This window comes from Microtus ochrogaster, chromosome 2 (genome assembly GCF_000317375.1).
Source record: "Microtus ochrogaster isolate Prairie Vole_2 chromosome 2, MicOch1.0, whole genome shotgun sequence".
Lineage (NCBI taxonomy): Eukaryota > Metazoa > Chordata > Mammalia > Rodentia > Cricetidae > Microtus > Microtus ochrogaster.
The window spans coordinates 38,765,471-38,789,333 of NC_022010.1; the positions used below are offsets into that span (position 1 = coordinate 38,765,471).

Here is a 23,863-nt window from a genome sequence, read left to right on the forward strand (position 1 = left end):
TTGCATAGCAGATATTCACATTACAATTCATAACTCTCTCTCTCTCTCTCTCTCCTGGCTTTGGCGGTCTTACAATTAGTAAATGGTTTTTCACATACACAACCAATCACCTCACATCAGCTCAAGAAAGACTAAATACTTGATTAGTCAATAGTCCCATTTTACAAATGAAATAACCAAGGTTCTGAAAATCTGGTAACAAACTTAAGATGCTAGGACTGGAGGTCTGGCTTTTGAGAGCAAATCAGTTCCATCTGCCCATGTGCCCATGCACCTTCTGGTTTTTACTTGTAAGTGCTCTTCCTCCTCTTTGTTTCTTTTAACTTGGTTCCCCATCCTTTTCTGTGACTTTCCCACTTTCTTTTTGCATTTCCATCTGTGCCCTGGGTCTGTGAGCAGCATAGAGGTGCGGGGGCGTGGGCTGGCCACCCGAGAGTTCTCAGAGCTGTTGTCTCTAAAAGGCAGAAGGCTCCTCCACTTCTGGGGATCTGTTTCGATTGCAGCAAAAATGTAGCTGTCTGGGAGCTAATGTGGAGTTAAGTTCTTTTCATGCTACAAGATCATAGTAAAAGGGATCCTGGGCATATAACACGGTGGTAGAATACTGGCTGACCACTTTCAGGGCTCTGGGTTTATCCTCACCACCATTTAGACTGCTAACAGTGGCAGTGGCAGTACCTCTGACTCTTCCGCCTGTTCTTGGGACCCTTGTCCTCCTTCTGGGTTGCATCACTCACCCTTGAGATGAGGGTTTGTGTTTAGACTTATGTAACTTGTCTTGTCATTTTGGTTGATATCCCTGAGAGGCCTGGTCTTCTCTGAAGGGAAACAGGAGAAATGGGTGGGGGCAGGGAAGGAGAGGAGGAGAAAGTGGGAGACGAGGAAAATGCAGTTGGAATGTATTGTATGAGAGAATACATTTAAAAAAAAAAGGAAACCCAAATAATAGTCTTTCATAAATACTTATGTCCCTCCCCATTCAGTGGCCCAGAAAATACACTTGCCTTGGTAAGATGCTCAGGCTGCGTACAGGAAGTTCACTCCAACACCTACTTAAATCTCAAATTTTTTTACTTTATTTTTTATTCATATATTTACTATATAAATATCTATGGCTGAGTCATAGGTCAAATATTCTTCTCTCTATCCCTCTACCAATGAACAGGTGAATGGAAAAATATAAGTTGTAACTCTAGCAAGTTTTTTCTCAGTGTTTGTTCTTTGCCAAAAGGTCTCAAATCACCTGAGATCTTGTTAAAGCCACAAACTCTTGGAGCCCCCAACCAAATCGAATAGGTTGGCAGGCCTGAAGGGTTGAGGGTTGGAGCTTGCAATGTGTTTTCCCAGGCCCTCCAGATCATTCTGATGCTGGTGAAACTGGAACAGAAAGAACATAAGTACAATGCAGTGGGAGTGGCCCTAGATGAAGGCCTAGGGCACAGGGCTTCATCCTGCCTCCCATTCCATGAGTTTAGGTGCATCCTACCATGTTCCTGGGGCCCTGCTTTCTAATTCTTCAAGTTCCCAATGATAACTGCCTAGTACTTTTCTCTCCTGAACAGTCTACAAGTCTTTATGATGGGAGCCTTGGGGTAAAGTTCCAGCTTAATACCAATTAGTTGTTTTTACTATACAACAACCTCTGGATCGCTTCAAGCCTAGAAGTTAATTCTTCAAGAATATCTAGTTAAATTATAGTTGGACGTGTGATGTGGCCCCCAAGCTACCACGTGTCATGTAGTGGTCTGACAAGACCAGGATCCAGTTCAAGGATGGGGCTGGCTCCCATGACACAAGCCAACAAAGGCAAACCCGGTTGGACTCCCAGGAGAATGAAAGGTTAGCTGAAGCTGTGCTGGATAGCAGGTTTCAGAGCAGCATGTTTGGGTGTTTGGGGTTTGGTTTAGTTTACTTCGTTAGGAGGCAGTGAGCTGTTTCATTTGGATTGACCAGCTGGCAAATATGATGCTATTCTCTTCTCTTGCTGCATAGATAAAATGTCTATGTAGAAAGATGGGCTCAAGCCAACGTGTGTCTCACTCCCCAAAGAGCAGTGGTTCTCAGCCTGTGGGTCATAACCCTTTGGAGGTCTAATGACCCTTTTACAGGGGTTGCATAGCAGATATTCACATTACAATTCATAACAGTAGCAAAATTACAGTGACAAAGGAACAAGAAAAATAATTTTCTGGTTGGGGCTTCATCACAACCCAAGGGACTGTATTAAAGGGCCACAGCATTAGGAAGGTTAAAGGCATCTGTGATAGAAGTTGATTTATCAAAATTGGTTGTTGCCACTGGTCATTTGGGTGTGCCAAAGCCTTGTTAGGATAACAGGGTAAGCTAGTCAGGAAAGAGTTCTCAAAGAGACAGTCACTTCATTCTCTCAGGAGGAGAACCATGTCTGCCTATCCATCACCCCATACAGATGCGAGAACTCGGAGTGTACCATCAATTAACACATAAGAAAGCCCCTCCCCTTTTGTTCCTGGCTTTTCCGCAGGGATGATGCATGTGGTCTCAATGTCATGAGTGCCAAAGGAAGTGACAAGAAGATTCCCAGAGAGAGCCTCACCTGATGCCACAGCAGAGTGGCAATGACCTCAGTGACAAAATGCCTGCGTTTCAGGCCCTAGTATTTCTGCGGAAAAGGATACAAGAGTATCAGAAAACTATGTCTCTCTCCTATCAGCACAGGGAGACAGCAGCTTCTCCAGTGGGATAATCCTCATCTATCAAACCCCCTTGTCCCTTTTCCAGAGTCATTCCTGCGGAGGCCATAAACATCTATGTACCCGGCTTAAAGTCAAGAGCTGGTAAGATTTGGAATAAGTAGCTTGTAGTTTTGACGCCACTACTCTACACTACCCACTGTTTCAGCAAACAGCATGTTTGTGTTGGCTCTAGCATTTGCTACAGTTGCAGTTTTGAAGGGACTACTCTGTGAAGTGACTCTTCTTAAGAAATCCTAGTGTAGACAAATGTCTGGGTTCTGGGCAGGTGCACAGCAATAGAGGAGCTTACCCATGTACCACCTGCCCTGGGGGCATCTCCTCCGGCCACCTTACAGCCCAGTAGCCAGGAAAAGAGACAGCATCTACAAAAACAGATGCTTACTTACAGTGGTCTTTAGCAACACCACATCTGCTTCTTGCAGGGAACACGGGACACAGTTTGCCCATACGTGCCAAGCTGGTCTCCAGTAAAACACCAGCGGAAGGATTCCAAGAGAGAAGATGGAGCCAATGAGACAGAGAGCTTTCTTACAGCCTTGAGTCCGATAGCCAAAGATTTCCTGCAATAGAGCAAAAATGATTCCAAGTATTGGTCAAACTTGAAACAAACTCTACTTTTAGGGATGAAGAAAGGTTGAAAGGTACTCAAATGTGTAATTACTAGATTCCTTCCTACCACACAAGTGAAGTTATATAGGAGATAAAGAGCAACTTGCTACGTTATCTAATGCTGTATGACTTTTCTGAAATGCTCCTAACTCATTTTCCAGGGTAATCGTCTATCCTGGCGTGATTCTTTCTGTAGCTCAGGCTCAAGCCACTGCCTTCGAGCTGCCAACACTGGACCAGTCCGCTCCACATCCAACCTGTAGCCTTGCTAACTAATCCCACTCTAACCAGCTTGTCTACCCTGAGTCCTTCCCACGTCCTCTTCTGTTCTACAGTTGCATAGATCAGCTTCTCCCCAGGCTCATCATCCTCTCACTTTCCAAAGGTGGTATTTAAATGTTTTCATAGATTGGCAGTGGAGCTCCATGTGATTTTATGAGTTACTCTGTGCCCATGTGCAAACTTTCCTATCAGTATTTGAAAGTGTCCTCGTGTTCATCATCAAGAGAGACTGAGCAGAAATTATTATCTTCCTTCTCTAAGTAGAAAAGCTCAAGTTCAAAGTTATCATATATAAAAAGTTTTTAACAGTAACTAATAATCATCGAGATAACGCTGCTAGCAGCTAACAGTTGTTGGGCATTTTAAAATCTCTATCTAAGCACTTTACAAATATCCTCTTACATCGCTGGAAAAAATTAAATATATTTCTCAAGGCACAAATCCCATGTGTAACTCAAAACCAGCTTTGCAGCACACAGAAAATAGGGTGGACTGCTGTTTCTAATTGGTCTCTTCCTTCTCGATCTTTAATTTCACTTCATCTTAACAAGTTTAAGTGTTATTCAAACAGAAGACATGTGCTAGACCATGACAGAGGTGAAACAATGTCTCTAGTCTAGAGAAACTCACTAGATTCCAGGGGGAAAGAAAGAGAACTATAAGGCTAAACAAAGAGCAGTGAAGAGATCTACAGAAGGCGGCCCAAACCCTTATCACCTGAATGTGGTCATGGATCCTATTGTTAGTGCTATTACTAACCCCAGCATAACAGGAGTAGACAGTGACCCAGGCAAGTCAACCACTCCATCCCTCTTATGCTGTTTCCTTTTGGGCTGGTGAACATTGCCACTTTCCTTAGTGGCTCATAATCTGTGATGCCTTGCTAAACTTTCTATAGAAAGGGTCAAAAAATTCACACAAGTAACATTGTTACTTGAAGTAAGTTAGTTTTACTGACTTGAATAAATTGCAAGATCAGAGCTATTGACTGATAATGGGTAAAGTTGCAAACGTTAGCACAGAGCCATCATAATCATCTGATTTTCTGCTTTTGTTGTGCAGTGCCCGACCTGTCTCTGACTATGTTTGAAGCAGTTGTTCTGTCCCCCTGTTCCCCAACTGCTGTCACCTCCCACAAAAAGAGATTGATAAGCCCCCCAAAAATGACATTATATAAATATACAAAGAGTATTATACAATAATCAACTCATGTGAGGCTACATACATCACAGAACAGCACTGTAGTGCTCTCTTTACCCTCCCACCCATGTGTTCTCTCACACATAAACACAGAGATACACACACAAACCTCACACGGGCCCTGTTCTAGAGGGTTTGTGAGGCCAACACAAGCTGATCTTTCAGAGTTCACTCTCAGAAATTTGGCTGTGGGTGTCACACAGTCAAGGACTTGGTAAACACAGAATTGTGATGGCATAAAAACATAAAGATACAACTGGGGGTGACATCTAGAACAGGACAGAAGCTATCTCCAAAGAACCGCCCTCGTGTGATTTCATCATGTAAGGAAGGTTCCAAGGAGTCTGCAGGGTATCCCTCAGCTTTTGAGTCCCAGAACCTCTCAGCACAGTGACCCTTCATAGGAGGACTGAAGGCGAGCAGAAGACAGAAGCTGAACCTACCAAAAGAGGGAAATGAATGTGGCTGTCATGCCCACCAGGTGAGCACGTGTGTTAACACCAAGCACATGTCACTTTCCAATAGCACCGTGTCATGCCCACCAGGTGAACACGTGTGTTAACACCGAGCACATGTCACTTTCCAATAGCACCGTGTCATGCCCACCAGGTGAACACGTGTGTTGACACCAAGAACATGTCTCTTTCCAATAGCACCACTTCCACAGTCAGGAATTTTCCATCTTCAGAGTCCAGTGCAAACATGGTTCTTAGAATGGGTTCTGTAACTTTGCTACAACCATCCCATAGCCTAATTATATGCGCTTCCTTTAAACACATTCATTCATTCAATCATATTACAGTCAAACCATGCTAGCCTAGACACCTTTGCATCTCTCTGCAGACTTCATTAAACATCTGAAAGTTTAAAAGAAATAAAACCTTTAAGACTTTATCTCCCTACAGATAATCTCTTTCCCCTTATTTCCAAATGTTGGGTGTAGAAAGAAGGCTTCGCTGCAATTTGTGCTTGTTATTGCAGACTGTGGTAAGTGGAATGATTGTCTGCTCGCTTCTGCCATAGGACCTTCAGAAATTCTGCCCTGGTGATTTCCACTTGCCACTCTCAGGCAAGAGGAGAATCCCATAGGCTTCTAAGTTAATTCAAAGCTCAGATTCAAGTGAGAAATTCTCAACCTGAATAGCCTACCCCAGAAATTTGGAGGGAGTGGGGGAATCAAAATGGTTTTGTTGTTGTTATTGTTGCTGAATTGATAAATCATCTTCAAACTTTAAAGTGGTCCCCAGCTTATTTTCACATAAAAATTCTTATTCAGACATCGTCTTTTGAAATACACCCAAAATTATGAAAATATTATCCCCAGACTCTTACTGTAAAACTCAGCTGGAGATCACAAAAAGATACGCACAAATTAACCCAAACTATCTAGTGAGTTGGGAGGTTGTGTTGCAATCTGTGCACACTGTGGGATTTCAGTCAGATATCAAGCATATGAACTTTCAGTGAGAAAACAGTAGAAAAAGCAGGTGCAGAGGATTGCAACAGCATCATTGCTTTTTTATAACTTTTAAAACAAATTCAGTTTAAAGGGAATAATGAACACATAGGCAAAACAAAGAGTGTTTTGTTGGGTAAGGCAAAATACTGCACTCAAGTTGATCACTTTCCATGTCTGTAACTCTGGTACTCAGGAAGCTGAGGCAGCATGCCCATAAATTCAAAGCCAGCCTTGGTGACAAAACACTGTATATGGTGGTAGGTTTGTCCCTAAGTTAAGGCAGCATATGATGTGAACACATCATAAACCGAAGATTATAGACAGTCTAATTACAAACTCCCGAGTCCTCAGGAAGAAAGGGGCAAAAGGAACCAGCCAGTGTGAGAAGAGATGCCCTTTAAGGGAACAAACGCCTTTCCCACTTCTTGTGCTCCTAACCAGACTCTTTTCCCTAAGCCAAGACCACATGTCAGTCAGGTCCTATTTTCCCTCTCATTGATGGAAGACTCTCTTTTTTGTTTACTATGAAAGCCAATGGTTCCCATTTAGAGTGATTTTTTTTTTTCCCAGAAGACATGGCCATTCTCAACTTGGTGAATGTTGCTTCTGGAATATAGAGTTCAAAAGCCAGGGACTGTGGGAAGCATCCACACTGTAGAGGATGGCCCCTCCTATTCCTCAGAGTGGAAAACAGTACCCTTACTGTGGACATTTTGTTTCGCCCACTTAACTTAAATGTTTTAGTTCGTACTACCTATGATAACATTCTCAGTGCCAGAAAACTGCAACAATATTTTCAGTTAGGAATCTATGGGAGAAAAGATGCATGCATAATGCTAGCTGGCCACTGCTATGATTTGGATATAGTTTTATTTTTCCCTAAAGGGTATGTGTGCCTAGAGCATGGTTTCTAGCTGGGAGTACTAGGAGGCACTGGAACCTTTAAGGGATGTGAAGTAGTGAGCATCCTTATATCATCAGAGGCATGGTTCAGAAGAGAAACCTGCTTGCCCGCTGTAATGGAAACAGCAAGTTGTTGCAGAAGACGCTGAACCTGAGACCAGAGCATTCTCTGGCTTCCCATATTAGGTGCAAGCCTTGTCTGTGGCCATACCACCCTGGGTTACCGGGTCTCATTTGCTTTCATTCCTAAGCTGGGTTAGATCTGGTTAATACTTTACTGGGAGATGCAAACCTTCCCTTCCATGCATGCCCCCTGACATCTGCCATGCAACCTTCTCCTGTGTTTTTACTTTCATCTTCCAAAACTATGGACCAAATAAACCTGGTTTGTTTCTTCATTTGTTTGTTTTTGGTTTGGATTTTTATTTGGTTGACTTTTGATTATCAGCAACCTGCCTCAAGTAATTCAGCATAGTGTCAAGAACTGGTGCAAACACCGTGCTCAGTGGTGGTTACAATACAGCTCATCAGATCGAGACACTAAGGTGCTGAGGACGGAAACAAAAAGCCCACATGATTCCCTCTTTCTGCCTGCATGTCCGACCTCATCCGAGGCTTCTCCTCCTCTGTCTCACCCTGCCCCACGCATGAACACTGTTTCTAGTTTCTTGAATTCCATGCCCCTGCGGCGGCCTCAGTCTCCCCGTGCTACTTGCAATTTTGTTTAACCTAATTTCACTTCTCCATCTGGGACGTGGTGGCCCCTTGTTATCAGCCCTGGAATGCCATGTGTCTAGTCACAGCTTCCCATCACAGGACTGCTGAACAAAACAGAAGAGCAGCACTTCTGTCCAGCACCAAAACCAAGGAAACCATCATCATAGTATTTCCATGCTGTATTCCCCAGAATAAAGCCTTACTTTAGTTCAATTAAAACTGTCTACTACATCTAGGACCATGAATAAGGTGTGTGCGCCAAAGATAAATTTATCACCCTTGAAGGCCTAGCGGGAAAGAGGATGAATTTTAAAATAGCTATGATTTGGGACAAAAAAAAATATTAAGTGCCATATGAAATGCACAAAAGGCAAAATTAGTTTCAAATGATGAAAGATCCTACCAAGACGATAATTAGCAAAAGCCTTGCAGGAGAACGGCTGCTTGAAATTGACTTGAAAATAATCGGTAGAATTTCAACAAATTGCAAAAAGGGGATAAAAGAAGGGACTTCAAGTGGGGGGACTAAACCTTCTAAAAGGCGCTGAGAGTCTGGAGAAAAGGGGAGGAGAGGGAGGGAGGGACGGAAAGGGAAGGGGAAGAAAGAGGAGGAGGAGGAGAAGGGGAAAAGAGGAGGGAAGAAGAGGGGAGGAGAGGAGGGCAGAGGAGAGGAGAGGAGAGGAGAGGAGAGGAGAGGACTGGAGGGGATGTGAGGGAATGGGGGACAGGAAAGCAGAGGAGAGGAAGAGAGAGGAAGAAAAGGGATGGGAGGGGAGAGATATCTTTAGATGAGGGGGGACTTGGGGTTCATCTCACAGCCACCCAAAGGGAACTTTACTTATAAACTGCACCCAGATCTTTTCTGGTCTACAGCCATGGGTGGACCTCTTGTGCTTGCCCTAAATCTAGCATTCTCAAGCCCTCAGGAGCAGAGATCACTGTCTTTTACCAAGAGGTTGTTGTGTTATATCAAGGCATAGGCCTGACTGAAAGAGGATGCAACAAGTGGGTATGTGTGGGGCTTTAGTTTCTTTTAACTACTCTGTTCTCTGTTCTGAGCTCAGGTGCCGTCATCCAGGGCTATGAAAATTCTTCCTTGTCTCTCAGGCTCGCAGTCCAGAAAGCAACCCATCCAGCGCTTTGGCAGCAGCCAAGGTGGTAACACCCTTACCTGTGCATTGCCACCTAAACCTGGCGCAAAGGCGAAAACACGGTTTCTGTGAGTAATAACTTCTTGTGTTTCCATCTCTCTGAATACAACCTTCTCCAAATATATTTCACTCTCACCACCCTACACAGAAAGTCTCATCAGCTGTGGGTCAGAATAAGGAAGATAAAGTTCAAGGAGGCCAAGGGATGCACCTAGAGCCACCCAACTGGTAGGTACCAGTGCCAAATCCCTCTCAATTAAAATTCTTTCTGCCTAACCAGCCCGCCTCTCATAAAGATTTTTCTCCTCCTCAGCCCTCTGATAGTCTTGTTAGTAGGTGTTACCCAGACGGGGATTGAACACTTGCTGATTGCTCACAATTGAGCTAATGGATGTGCTGCTTGGACAAGTTCTAAGTTCCCCTTAAACAGGTTTTCACAAGCCTCAAACTGCAGAGTGTGGAGAAATTAGTGAGAGGCGCTCCACCCAATGGCCACTCAACCCGACAGTGGTTTCTGCAGGCAGCATCCTAATCTCTTGGCCTGGCAGGGCTGGGTAAGAGGTGTTTTCTAGGCTCTTCCGTCATGCTGCAATTGGAACATTTCTTGCCAGGCATGTCCTTAGTATAACAGGAAATATATTTGACCTTTCTTCCTGGTTCCTGACACAAGCAATCAAAACTCTAGGTATTTCCCAAATGATGTCAGTGTATGCTTCTGTTCAGGTTGGGCCCCTTTCACTCACAACTCAGCTTCTGCTGAGATAGGAATACAAGTTTCTGGAAATGCTGCAGTTACTTGAGGAGAACTTCAGGATGGGAGCTGGTGGCCAAAGGGTTGGAGTTTCTGGTCTCACCTCCAGTCAAGGGGGAAGGAAGCAGGGCTAGAGAGTGAGTTCAAAGTCAGTCTTCTCTAGGTAGTGTAGCTTCCATAAGAACCCAGCGATAGCATCAGAGAGCTCCGGGTTGATAAGCACTTGGAGGTACCAAGTGTATCTCACATCTCAACTCCATGAGGACAGGAGATACTGAGCAAGAACCCTTCTAGACCCCACATACATTTTCATCTGGATGCTCATTTTCATTCTTTATAATAAGCAAAACATATTAATAAATATGTACAACATTTTCCAGAGTTTTGTGAACCATCCTGGCACATTATCAAACTTAGATGCTTGGGGCATATGGCAACCACAAGACATTGTATCCAAAACAGACAGACCTAAGTGTGGGAAACCTGGGGACCTGATCCCTGTGACTTGGCACTTGAGGTGGGGACACTCTTATCAGGCTGAGACTGCAAGTTCCTGGAGTCTGAACCTAATCTGGGGTAAAATCAGAATTTAATTGAATGATAGGAGAATCATTTGAGTGCCTGGAAATTAGCCTGTGTAAAGAGAGGGGAAATAGACCTATCTGGTGCCAGAAGTATGAGAAATAGGAACAAGACCCAACACCTGAGAATCATAGGAAAATAAGAGCACAGACAGGTCAGTCTGTGACCCGTCTAGGCAGCCTGCTCACTGCACAGCAGGCTGACCCAAGACCCTCAGCGAGAGGGAGGGTGCCCGAGAAAAGGCAGCACACTTAGAGGTAATGCTCCTGCCTCACCACTTGTTAGCTTATGACCCCCCTGCCTAAAATAAACCGGAGTCATAATCCCTAACGGGAAACTACTGTGAGAATGACGTGGGATCCAAGGTGTGAGTGTGTCATTCAGACAGACACTTGCTGTGACGGAAGTGGGCTTAGGATGGACTGGAAAGTTCTCGGTGACGCCTCTGTAAGCTGGCCCCTCCCTCCACATCACTCTGATCTCTGCTTCGCTCTCCACAGACTGAGGCAGTTACTGAGCCACTCCTAGCACATCGCTCCTTCCATCTCGAGGAGCCCTTCTCACCATCTGATAGTTTTATCTGGGGTGTGTGCATGTCTGTCTGTCTGTCTGTGTGTATGTGTATATATATATATATATGTATGTATGTATGTATCTGCCTATGTTTGTGTGTGTGTTTATGTGTATATGTGTCTGCACGAGTCTCTGTGTATCTATATGTCTCTGTGTGAATGGTGTGTGTGGTGTGTGTGTGGGGGGATGTTACTAAATTGCATATTTTAAAAGCTACAAAGAACTTCCATTTGTGGTATTGATTGCTGAATCCCTCGCACAGAGCAGACCAGTTTCTGCCACACAGCAGGCCTAGGAAAAGCTTTAAATTAATGAAGGGCTTAGACTGCGTTGTAAGGCTTTCAATATAAGAAAGCAGACTGTGATATTACTAAACTGGACAACAGGCCAGAAGGGATAATCATGTACTAGGACCTGGTGACTACTTTATGAGCATCCAAACCAACTCTGCTTTCAGAGAGGAGAGCTAAGACCCCACGAGCATTCTTCAAACGGGCGCAAGAGGGAAAGGAACCATAGGAGAAGATCATCTCCAAAAGACATGACAGTACTCCTTAACCAATGGTGAAATGACCTGGACAGCAAACATTGTTCCCCAGTATGAGTGCATCTTTCCCCCTGAGCCATCACCTGAGTCACTTGACCCAGGAGGATAGAGATGAAAACCTTCTTAGGAGTTCTGCAATGAGGACAAGATGGAGATGCTACATATCCCTGCTCTCTCCACATCTGTAACACATTTTCCCAGCACGTCCACCTCCAGTGGGGTCAAGGAGACTTCCTGAGGAAGCCTGTTCCATTGAAAAAAATGGAAGCTAAACTCCCAGAATTCACAACAATCAACATCTTTGTGTAAGCGCTTTTTTTTCTGTTTTATCAAACAGCTACCATACCGTGAGTGTCATTGTGCAGTTGACTTGTTCATGCATTGTTCAACATGTCAACAGGTCAGTCATTGTTTACCTAATGTCCAAATTATATTCTGAAGTCAGTAATGAGCTTGAGAGCATCCACCGTAACTGTTTTTTCCAAACTGCATTGGCATTGTTCTCTTGTTTATACCACAAGATGGTGAGTAGGTGTCTAAAATTATCCATTAAACTCGAAGTATTTCGTGTACTTTTATATGGTTATACAATGTAATATTAATGTCTACATAATGTGTAGCATTCAATGCCTCACATTCCTCAGTAGAGACATTCTCTTATGATTATTGTACTTCTAATGGTTCCTTCATTCCTGCTTTTCCCTTGTTCATAGAGCTGGCTCACAGAGGAGCAGTCTTCCACAGAAGTTTCCACGCTAAGACCTACACCCTGCGGATTCCAGATGTTCTACAAAGACAACAGAAACGTGACCTCATCTCCAACTGCTTTTATTTTCATGATTTTCTCTACTTGTTTATTTATTTAGGAATAACTAGATTTATTCCCACAGGAAAAGAGGAAAAAGTAATTCAAGTTTGCATTTTTTAAATTAATTTTGGTGCTGTTACTTTGTGTTTGGGTGAAAACTTAAATATCATCTTGTGTTAATTAAAGGTTGATTCTAGAAGCTGGGGTGGTTGCTCAGTGGGGAAAGGCATTTTCTGCATACTCTTGACAAACTAGGTCCAGTTACCAGAGCCCTGTACAGATAGGTGAGAGACTCAAGTCTACAAAGTTGTCCTCCAGCTTCTATATGTGCGACACACACACACAAACACAAACATGTGGCCACACACGCATTATGACTTTTCAAATTTGACTCTAAACTACACAGAATAAGATATTTCTGTAGCATGGTGCTTGGAAGTTTTCCCATAGTGCCCCTCCCATCACAAAATGATATGTCCATACTGTAGGTCAGGCAAAGCAACCAAGGTGTTTAATGATGGAAGGACAATATCTCAGCCTTCCTGTAAGAATCCCACGTGAGTAGAGAGTATTTCAGGAGGAGTAAAAGGTCATGTCCTGATGGTGTATGAAGACGTGATCATGTGTTTCTCCAGAGAGGAGTGGAAACACCTCAATGGGACCCAGACCCTGAATGGTGAGGTGACGATGGAAAGCTTTGCACTCACTCCCTGGTTCTCTGTGTTGTCAGTGTACCATGGAAGATGAGCAAACTCTCTGCAAGCAAGTGTCAGAGAACTCCTGTATGTGTGGAGACTCTAGCAAGATAATAAGACACCATTGACCTTCAGCACCATGAACCCTCCAGGAAAAAGCTGTGGAGAACCAATAAGGATCAATCATCCTTCCTACCCCAGCCCATTCATAGGCACCATGGAGCTCACAGTACACAGAAACTGTTCAAATGCAATGACTCTGGGACAAGCTTCCAGAAAGCTTCCACTTCCCTCAGTCACTGGATAACTCACTCAAACAGGAAACATCTCACTTGCAGAACCGGCAAGAATGTCCCCCAAAGGGAACTCAACCTCAGACAGTCACCAAAAATCCTACCATGGAGTCACAGCTCACATGTGCAATGAGTGTGGGAAGGCCTTCCATTATCTCTATAAAATAAAGAAGCAGCAAAAGGTGCACAGCTTTCGGGTGCAGTGAACGTGGGGAAACCTTCCACCACAAAGATGTACTGGCTTTGCACCAGAGAAATCACACTGGAGGAAGGTCTTACAAGGGCAGCGAGTGTGGGAAAACCTTCATGTCATCTGCCCTCATTTGCCACTAGAATGTTCAAGGGAAAGAAAGATCCCATAAGTAAAAGGAATACAGGAAGGACTTTAAAGACAGCAGCAGCATCCTTCACCAAGGAGTACACACTGGAGAGAGACCTTTTGAGTGCAAGGAGTCTAAGAAAACCTATGTGACCTGCTCTGGTCTGTGTCAGAACATGAAAGTCCATACTGGTGAGCAGAACCATGAGTGCTACCTGGGTGGGTGGAAAACCCTTCACCACCAGGTCTTACTGAATCAGTACCGATAGCTTCACGCGAAAGTGAGGTCCCATAAGTGCCTAAATTGTGGGAAAGCCTTCAAACAGATTTCTACCCTCCTTTGACACAGACATATTTATACTGGAAAAAGACTAGGTGACCAGGCCACATGAGTAGCCTTTGGAGGGTACTGACTAAAATGAGCCAAACATCATGCATTCCAACCCCCACTCAGAAATAGGATTGTCCATGTATATCGAGTATGTGTGGGAAGCTCGAGGGAGTCTAGTGCTTTCTGTTGGCAGAGTTATCACTGCCAGTTTCCGTCACACAAGCCACCCCGCTTCTACTCCTTGGTAGGTCCAGTGTGTGAATCAGTCCCTGCAGTGTGTTCAGAGAAGCTGATCTCATGTCCTCCTCCCTCCCCAAAGAGAGGAGACTCATGAATGGTGGTTCTCATAACAGACCTCACCTCTTCCCCTTGGCTGGTTTGGACTTGAAACTTGACCCAGGTCTCCTGAGGTCAAGTTGGTTCTCCCTCCCCCTCACTCTTCTCTCTCCCTGAAAAAGATCTTTTCGGGTCCCTTCCCTTTTTTCATAGATAGTACTGATTCCACACATGGTGTTTGTCACACTTGGAAGGACATTTGTATTATTCTAGAGTGTGTAGTAATAGAGGCCTTATTGTTTATGCCTCATTTCAAAACAACAACAACAAACAAAACAGAATCTCGGGGCTGCCAATGATGTAACGGCTGGGGAGACTTCTGCTGGATTTCTGGCAACAGAGTAACTTTTCCATCTCTCCTTTTGTGTAATCAGAGTCAAACTGGACAAAACTGCACCTAAAGCCAGTCTGTTGCTGTAACTGTTAGCTCTCCCAGGGTTGTTCCATGATGACTACTTCTCTGTTTTATTCAAGCAGATTTTCCTGGTTCAGCCCTTGTCTTTGCAATCGTTTTTGTTTTTTCCGCCCCTGTCCCTTCCCTCGGGGAAAAATTTAAGCATATTGAAGCAATCTTTAAAAGTACTGTTGGGAACCAGGAGATGGGACAGCACACTCTAACAAGCCTAGCAACCAGGAAGCTGAGACAGAAAGATCATAAATTTCAGGCCAATCTGGAGTTTGTCTTTCTGTTGTTGTTTTGTTTTGTTTTTTTCAAGACAGGGTTTCTCTTTGTAGCCTTGGCTGTCCTGAAACTCACCCTATAGACCAGGCTGGCTGCAAGCTCAGAGATCTGCCTGCCTCTGCCTCCAGAGTGCTAGGATTAAAGGGACATGCTATTATCACCCGGCCTGATCAGGACTTTAAATTGAGACCCTGTCTCAAGAAAAAAGAGGTGGGGGAAGAGGGATCAGCCAGTTGGCTTAGCCCAGAAAGGTACTTGCCATCTAACAGCCTGAGTTTAATCCCCAGGACCCATGCGGTGGAAGGAGAGGAACAACTACAAGCTGTCCTCTGACCTTTACACATATGTTATGCATGGCATACATGGGAGCATGCATCCACACACACAGACATGCACAAAGTAAATAACTGTGTTTCATTTTTTAATAAAAGGACTCTTCAACAGCAACTTTCTCCTATCCCTTCCCAAGTCAGAGCTGATCAGAAGTCAAAACGAAACATGTCGCCAACTCCTCCTCTTGGAATCAGCACAATTCACAACATAGCCAGTTGTGACTCAGAACACTCAGAATGCCCTCACCGTCTCCCCTCCTCGCTCTCCAAACATCTAAATAGCCCAAGGCCTAGCAATTGTCCTCCAGGTGATTCTCAAGTTGATTTACTGTGCTCCACCTCTGATGCTCCCACCTTGGTGAGAGGGAAGTGCTCCCAGATTCACCATTACATCTGACACCGTCCTTATCTGAAGCTGCTCATACTGCTCCATGGGTTTTTTTTTCCTCAGACATCAATCTGATTTCAGCTCCTTACCAGAGTCCTAACGTGTCTACGTCTATCAGCCTTCCTGTGATGTTCGACTTTAAGGGTTATGCCCATAAAACCTAAGCAAACACATGCGGTTAACCACATACTTCAAACCTGTCAATCAATCACTTTACAGTACGTAAAAGGTTCTGTATTATCTTCCCCATTATCTTTTCTGTCTCAGCTCTCTGTTCGCCCATCCTACCCCGCCACACTCAGAGGCACCCCCACAGGGCTACATTCAGTTCTCAAAACAGAATGCTTTTTGTTCCTTTACATCTCATTATCTTTGAACACTGTCTCCTTGGATTCCAATGTCCTTTTCCTCACGGGGCTTCTTACCTACTGTTCATCCACCAACATTCCTTTCAAATGGTGCCTTTTCACTGGCGCCATCCAGAAGATGGATACAGCTTCCTCCGTTCTGACAGTACTTCTGTGCTGCTGACACAGCTGAGTACCCACACTCTGTCCTCTACTGGTTTGGAACTAGACTTCTCCTAGCATATCTAATGCATAGCATGGGGACTTGTACACGACAGGTATTTGATATGTGAAAAAAGCTAGGATAGGAAAGGGAAGGGAGGAGATAGGGATAGAAATGGATTAATAGTATTCACCTAGACCCCTTCAGTTACTCTGATGGTTAATCTTGACTGGCAACTTGACTTGTTGAAGTGCTTGGGAGATAAAGTAAAGTGCTCCTCTGGGTATGTCTTCAGGTGGTTAACTAAGAAAGAAAGACTTTGCTTGAATATGAGTAGCATCATCTCGTATTCTGAGGCAGAAATGAAATAAGTGGGAAACAGAAAGAGTCAAACAGTGCAAACATTCATTCTCTGGTCACCATGAGGAACCAGATCAAATCCACCCACCCTACCTCCAATTTTTCTGTTCAAGTATCTTGTGTTACAGCAGCAAAAGTCTGACCAGTGCATGTCCTGTGCAGAACCTGCGGAGTTCTGTGAGTTGACACGTGCTAATTGTACATACTAATGAGGCACAGTGTGAAATTTTGACTTATGTAGACAATGTGTAATAGCCAAATCAAGTCAATTAACACATCTTTCACCTCAAATACTCATTTCTCTGTGCTGGAAGCATTCAGAATTCTCTAGTTTAGTTATTTTAAAATATAAAACAAATTCTTACTAACTGCAGTGACCCTGGTTTTCTATAAAACATTGACACTCACTCCTCTTGTCCTATGTGTTGACTAACTGTTCTCTGCTCCCCACCACCACCATATCCTTCCAAACATCAAGTAGCCACTTTTGTGCCTTCTGTTTTCAAATGAACATTTTTGCCTCCATATAAAAGTGAAAATATGGTATTTATCTTTCTGTTTGCGGCTTATTTAACATGATGATTTCGCTTCTACCCATGGTGTCATAAATAGCATAATTTCATACTTTGGAGGCTTAATCACATTATATTATGTACGTATGACACATCACTTGATGGTCATTTCTTAACTGTTTTGAATGTTGTCGCAATAAACATAGGAGTGTATTCAAAGCTTTGATATACTAGTGTCATATTTTTTATAGCATATAACACTTTTTTAATATTTTAAGGACCCACCATGTTTCCTATAACATTTGGAGCAGTTTACACTGGATTATGTTTGAATTAGTTGAAAAGCATATGTGTTCCTCCTACTATAGTGTCGTTTTCTTGAGACCTGCACAGACTTTCTCTATTCAAAACCTCTTCAGTATCCAGGCTGAGGGAGATGATATGTTTGTTTAGCCAGTATAGTTTAGGCATTGTGTAAAGCTAAGAAAAGATGCATGGCATGAAGCATGAAAGTTTTACTGGATCAAGAGGGGTAACAGGGATGCACTAATGTTATCCAAATGTGTTGAGTGTTCACCTCACTAGGTGTGATCACTGCTTGTAAGACAGGAACTCAGAGAGTCAGGACCTCCCACCCAAGCTAGGTTCTAGACACTATCAAAGTAACTTTCCACAGCTAAATAATTAGTTCTCTGGCCATGATGAAAAAGATTCCTTGTTCAATGGTCATTCAATTCCTATCTCCAAACCATAACTACACCAATGGGCCTAAAGTTAGGACATCTAACCACATACACAAGAATCGCATGAGCACTTACTAAAACATGCATTCCTGGGCTGTCACCCTGAATGTTCTAAGGCCAGAGAGCAAGGCATTTCCAGCTCACTGTTAAAGCCACTTCTCACAGTGGCATTGAAGGGCTGCTAATGGGAACACAAAGGGACACACTTTCATATGAATAAGTAATAGTTCATCTTTGAAATGGTTCTTTTGAAAATGAAATAATGTTTTACATAAAATTCTAGCATAACATCTAATGTTTGATAAGTGCTCATGCTTACGGCCTAATATTAGCCTTATATTTTAATTCATTGTTGATAGAAGTATTTGTTTTATGCTTGGTTTGATCATTGTATGTTATTATTTATTTGTTTCTTGTTTTTATTTTTAATTTTTGTGTTTTTCCTGAGACATAGCACAGGCTTGCCTGGAGCTGGCTGCATACCTCATGCTGTCGTCAAATTCCCAGTCCTTCTGCTGCTACCCCCCAAGTACCAGAATTATGGACACCTGTCACCAAACCTCAGAAAACATACCCTTTTCCTCTTTGTATTCAGCATGCAATTAAGTATCTGTTATAGAAACTTACAAATGATAGGTCTTCACCAAACTTTGGATGGTTTGTAAGCATGAGATTCTATTTTTAACCTATTAAACTGAACAAAAATCTTCAAGAAGTGCTGAAAGCTGACCATAAAGGATCTACCTTATTAGTTTGCTACCACTGTGAAGAGACACCATGACCAAAGCAACTTGTGAAAGAATGCATTTAATTGGGTCTTGCTTATAGTTTCAGAGTGGAAGTCCATGGCATCATGGAGAGAGCATGACAACAGGCAGGCAGGCATGGCGCTGGAGCAAAAACTCACACCTGAACCACAGGTCCAAGACAGAGAAAGAGAGACTGGGCCAAGCATAAGCTTTAAAAAAGGAAAAAGAAAGAAAGAAAGACTCAAATTCCCCAGTGACACATCTTCTCCAACATCTCCTAATCCTCTCCAAAACAATTCTGATAACTAGGAACCAAATGTTCAAGGCTATGAGCCTAAACAGCCATTCTCACGCGAACCAACACAACCTTATACAAAGCTGGTTGGCTCCCTCACCAAGAGACACTAACTTCTGGCAAGCAGCAGGCCAGTTTGTAACAGCCTTAAAAGTACTTGTTATTTGCAGTTCTGTGATAGTTATTTTTTCCAGGCATCTGTCTTGAAGAATAATCTGTCTGAACCAAAGTGATGCATTCTATAAATATTTTAAAGGTAAAGATGAAGCATGCACACATGCTAGAAACAATTTCACTTCCCAACCCTCGCCAAAAGCAGACCAAATCATGGGCCCTGCACTATGTAGAATGTTATTCAATTGTTGAATTCATGTATAATAAATTTTAGTGGCCCAAGGAAATAATTATAGCGTGTTACTGTGCACAGAGCTTGAGTTCAATAATCCAGAAGAAAGCTTATATGAGAAAAAAAGCTTAAAGAAAATGTGAACAAATGTTTAAAACACCAGAACCAAGAAAGATATGATCTATCAAATAATATTGTATGGGCCTTAATAAAATATAAATAAAAATATAATGTTTAAGTAGAGGGGATTTGATTTTTGGAAATTTGTGATTCTGAAAGTGAGGAATAGCTTGCATTTCCGTGTTCTTTTCAATGCAATTAACCAGAAGCCCTGGACATGACATAGAAAACAACCACAAGAAACCCGAGGACCTTGAGAACTACGGGACAAATTACACAGGAATGTTCTAAGCATTCATTTCTGCTTTTTACGTCCCACATTGGAGCTGAAAAAGCACTTCTCCCTTCCACAGCTCATGTGTGAACCACAAATCTACACACCATCAAAATAATCACACATGAACGATAAAAATGAATATATCTATAAAAATAAGAGTTAACTTAGGCAAACATTACTCAAAAGAAGATAAAAAGGGCTATGACTTGAGATAAATAACACTTCCCACCACAAAAAAAAATTACCAGAAACCGAGAAGATTATGATAAAAAGACAATACATGGGAAACACGTGGTGGTTTGAATGAAATTGTCTCCATAGACCCATAGAGAGTGGCACAATTAGGAGGTATAGCCTGGTTAGTGCAGGTGTAGCCTTGTCAGAGGAAGTGTATCACTGAGGGTGAGCACTGGGGTCTCAAATGCTCAAGCCAGGCCCAGCATCTCACTCTCTCCTGTTGTCTACAGAACTCTCACCTACCCTTCCAGGACAATGTCTGCATGCATGCTGTCATGCTTCCTGCCTGAGCAATGATGGACTAAACCTTTGAATTGTAGGTCAGGTCCCAAATAAATGTTCTTCTTTGTAAAAGTTGCCTCTGTCATGGTGTCTCTTCACAGCAATAGAAACCCTAACTAAGACAGTGTGTATGCACCAAACAGAGCTGAAGAAACTGTAAAGAAAGAAAAAATAGAAATAAAAGGAAGGATGAAAACTTGATAATCGTGGTTGCACACTTCCTTCTCAATATTTCATAAAACAAGTAATCAGGGTTGTTCTTAGCCTTCATTTAAAAAGAAATTATTCTTTCTGAGGTCTGCAGTGAATGCTCACAGGGATTCAGTAACTGATCAAAGTGTAGAGAATACTTGACTGTCTAGTGCTCAGCGCTAAATGCAATGTCTATGTCTTCCCCTTCATGGCCTGGAGACCACCAGAGAGGTAGGGTTGGAAAAAACAGCAGCAGCAGAGGCCGGAGAAAAGCACTACAATTCTCTTCTGAGCAGGACCCTTCTCACTCAGGAACCTACTGAGCTTTGATGACTTGCACAAGCCTGGAGTTGTTCCATTTCATCTTGCATGGCCAAGGGCCTTTTGAGACTTGACCACTCACTGTGGGACTATGAGCAGATGATGGTTGCAGGGGCCCAAGAGGAAATGTCACTTTCTTCAATTATATAGATGCTGAAAGAATGGCCACATTCCAGTAAATGACGGCCACTCATGCTCGTGCAGGCAACCTCCCTTCAACCCAGTATAGAAAAAGAGAGGAAGAGGGAGAGAGAGAGAGAGAGAGAGAGAGAGAGAGAGAGAGAGAGAGAGAGAAAGGAATGAATCAAACTTGGAGACATCTTGCTACTAAATGCTTCAGTGGAAGAGGACGGGTGATAGCTTAAGGTAATGGTGGGCAAAATTCAGTATGTACATGTATGAAATTATCAAAGAATTTTTTAGCTGGGACACCATCAATGTTCTTGAATTATTTATAGATTCTTGAATCTAAGAGAACAACATTCTTGAATGGTTTTAGAATATATATCAAGACAGTCCATAAAACATTGAAAAACTTGAAAGAATGTAATTCTTATTTGTTGTTTTCCAATTATTACAGAATAAAATTGAAAAATAGTAACAGAAATATAAGGAAGAAATCTTGACACATTGGAAACCTGGCCTACACACTTCTAAATAATGCAAGTCAATAGGAAATCTACAGAGAATTTTAAAAAGACATGGAGCTACATGAAGCTGGAAAAGGAGCATAACACGATCTGTGGGTGGTGGCTCAAGCGGTGAGGAGCTGGATTTGCAGCATTAACTGCATACCTTAGGAAGATGAGATTCCCAACACAGCAACCCAAGTTCCCACCTCAAAAACCTAGAAGAAGAAGAGCTGAGCAAGCCAAGAAGGCAGAGCAAATGCAGCAGTAAGGACAGGAACAGAAATCAACAAAACAGAAAACACAAATATCTATAGAACAATAGAACAAACACCCTCTTCCTCAAAAAGAGCAAAGAAATTGGAGAACCACTAGAAAGACATAGGAGTACCAAAAAGAAAATTAAAGAGAAAAGAAAGAAAATAGAAGCATTGCCAGCATCAAAATGATGCAAAGGAACAAATGTGAATGCTTATTACATATGTGGATTTTATTATTTGAGTAAGAACTAGACAATCAATGCAATGGATGGAGTTCTTGAAGCCCATAGGCTGCTGAAACTTAATAGAAAATTTTAAAAATCTGAGTACTGTTACTGTTAAGTACTCTGTCACTGTTAAGAAAATGCACATTGTAGTTTTTAAATTACTAGTTCCACTAATTCCAACCAACGTTTAAAGAACTGCTAACATCATCTTTTCCAAAAGAACCAATGTGAAGCATCCCTCAGCTGAACTCACAAAATTGGTGACAGCAACAGAGAGGAGAAAAGGTGGCCTATGAGGCAACACTGCTCAGGAATGGTTACTTCATAAAACATTGCTATTGACTGTGTTTAACAAAACATTAGCAGATAGAGTTTGGTCTCAGTAATAGAATTATACATTGAAATAAACATTGTTTACTCCAAAGGGGACATCCTCAATATATAAAATAAAAGGAACCCATGTTGGCTTAATAGATCATCATGCTAACAGTCTAAAGAAGAAAAACCACATTATCCTTCCAATTCACATCTTTTAAAATGGCAAAAATATACACCCATGAATATCCAATGTTCTTAGAAAAATAAGAACAAAACAGAAGCTTTTCAGTTTGACAGGAAACATCTTTTCGAAAATCTGTAGTAAACATATTTGATGTTAAAAGGTGGAATTTTGCTGTGAAAAATCAGAAACAAGATGGCTATGTATACTCTTTCCTCTGACAAACCAGCTTTGTGCTAGAATTTATGGCTAAACAACAAAGTGAAATGAAAGAGCCACAGAAATAAAATGTCCCTGTTTTTATATGATAATTTCCAAGAAAAAAATCTACCAAACCTAAAATCTATAATTTTCAAGTGAGTTCACAGAATACATAACAAACACATACAAATAATCATATTTCCACATTCTGATAGTGACTATGAGAGCATTGGAATTAAAGATGCAGAACTATGTGTAATCACTCAAACAACAGTTAAGTCTAAGAAAACACGTATGTTTGTTTGTGGAATATTTCAAACATTAATGAAAAGAATCCGAGACCTAAATAAAGTGAAGACTCTGTCATACTTGGCTTTGAAAACTCAACATTGATTTTAATTCTGCCCAAACAGATATATAGATTTAATGCACTGCTTACCGAAATGGCAGGACTATTTTCTAAATATAAACAAGATAACTCTAAAATTTCGAAAGGTATTATAAACTACCATAGACAAAATGATTTTGAAAAAATAAGAATGAAGGGGTAGCAATCCATCCTTTTGATTTTAAGATCTATTAATTAGCTGCTATAATCAAGGTTTTACAACATTGGTGTGCAGAACAATGGAACAGAGTAGAAAACTGGGGAATTGATCTATATACAAATACCCAGTTGATTCTGACACATGTACAAGAGCAATTCCACGGAGAAAAAAATAACTTTTCAGCAATGGGGGCTCGAGAAGATGTATGTTTATAAGGGAGGTGGGTGGATGCAAACCTCAACCTAATTCTCACACTTCACACAAACAGTAACTCATAATAGGTCTCACAATTCAGTATTAAACATAATTTTTAAAAAAATGATTAAAATCAAAACTAGACTCAGAATTGTTTTGTCTTCAAAGAATATGCAAAGCACTAAAGATAAAGGGAATATTTCATTCTGTGGATTATCCTCACTCTCACCGAAAACAATTTGGGGCATAAGGACTGATTAGGCTTAGACTTCCAAGTCACCATCCATTACTGAAGACAAGAACTCAACAGGAACCTGAAACAGAAACCATGGTGAAATCTGCTTGCTGACTCACCATAGACTCATTCTTAGCTAATTTTCTTTACAGCCCAGACCTCCTGACTGGGGTGATGGCAGGATGCTGCCTACAGTGGGTTGGGCTTCCCCACATCAATTAAAAGTCAAGAAAGTCCCTCCTAGACATGCACACAAACCAAATTTCTGAAGACTCAATCGAGAGTCTTTTTCTGGTGATTCTAGGCTGTGTCGAGTTGACAATCAATTCTATGTCCCTGGGTTTATAGAAATTAAAACCTTTTTTTTTTATGAAAAGGTCTGTGGAGAAGAGGAAAGAAACAGAGAAAAATACCTGCAAACTCCATCTGGAA

General features: G+C 42.1%; 1 protein-coding gene across 3 annotated transcripts in view; it reads right to left on the minus strand.

Annotated features, from left to right (window-relative positions):
• The window catches only part of Atp13a4 (ATPase 13A4), a 134,959-nt gene that overhangs the window by 85,107 nt on the left and 25,989 nt on the right, over positions 1 to 23,863 (minus strand). For all 3 annotated transcript variants that reach the window (XM_026786287.1, XM_026786292.1, XM_005344791.2), the window contains exon 2: positions 3,122 to 3,295. In XM_026786287.1, the coding sequence (XP_026642088.1) occupies positions 3,122 to 3,295 (174 nt within the window). The remainder of the gene's footprint in view (positions 1 to 3,121; positions 3,296 to 23,863) is intronic.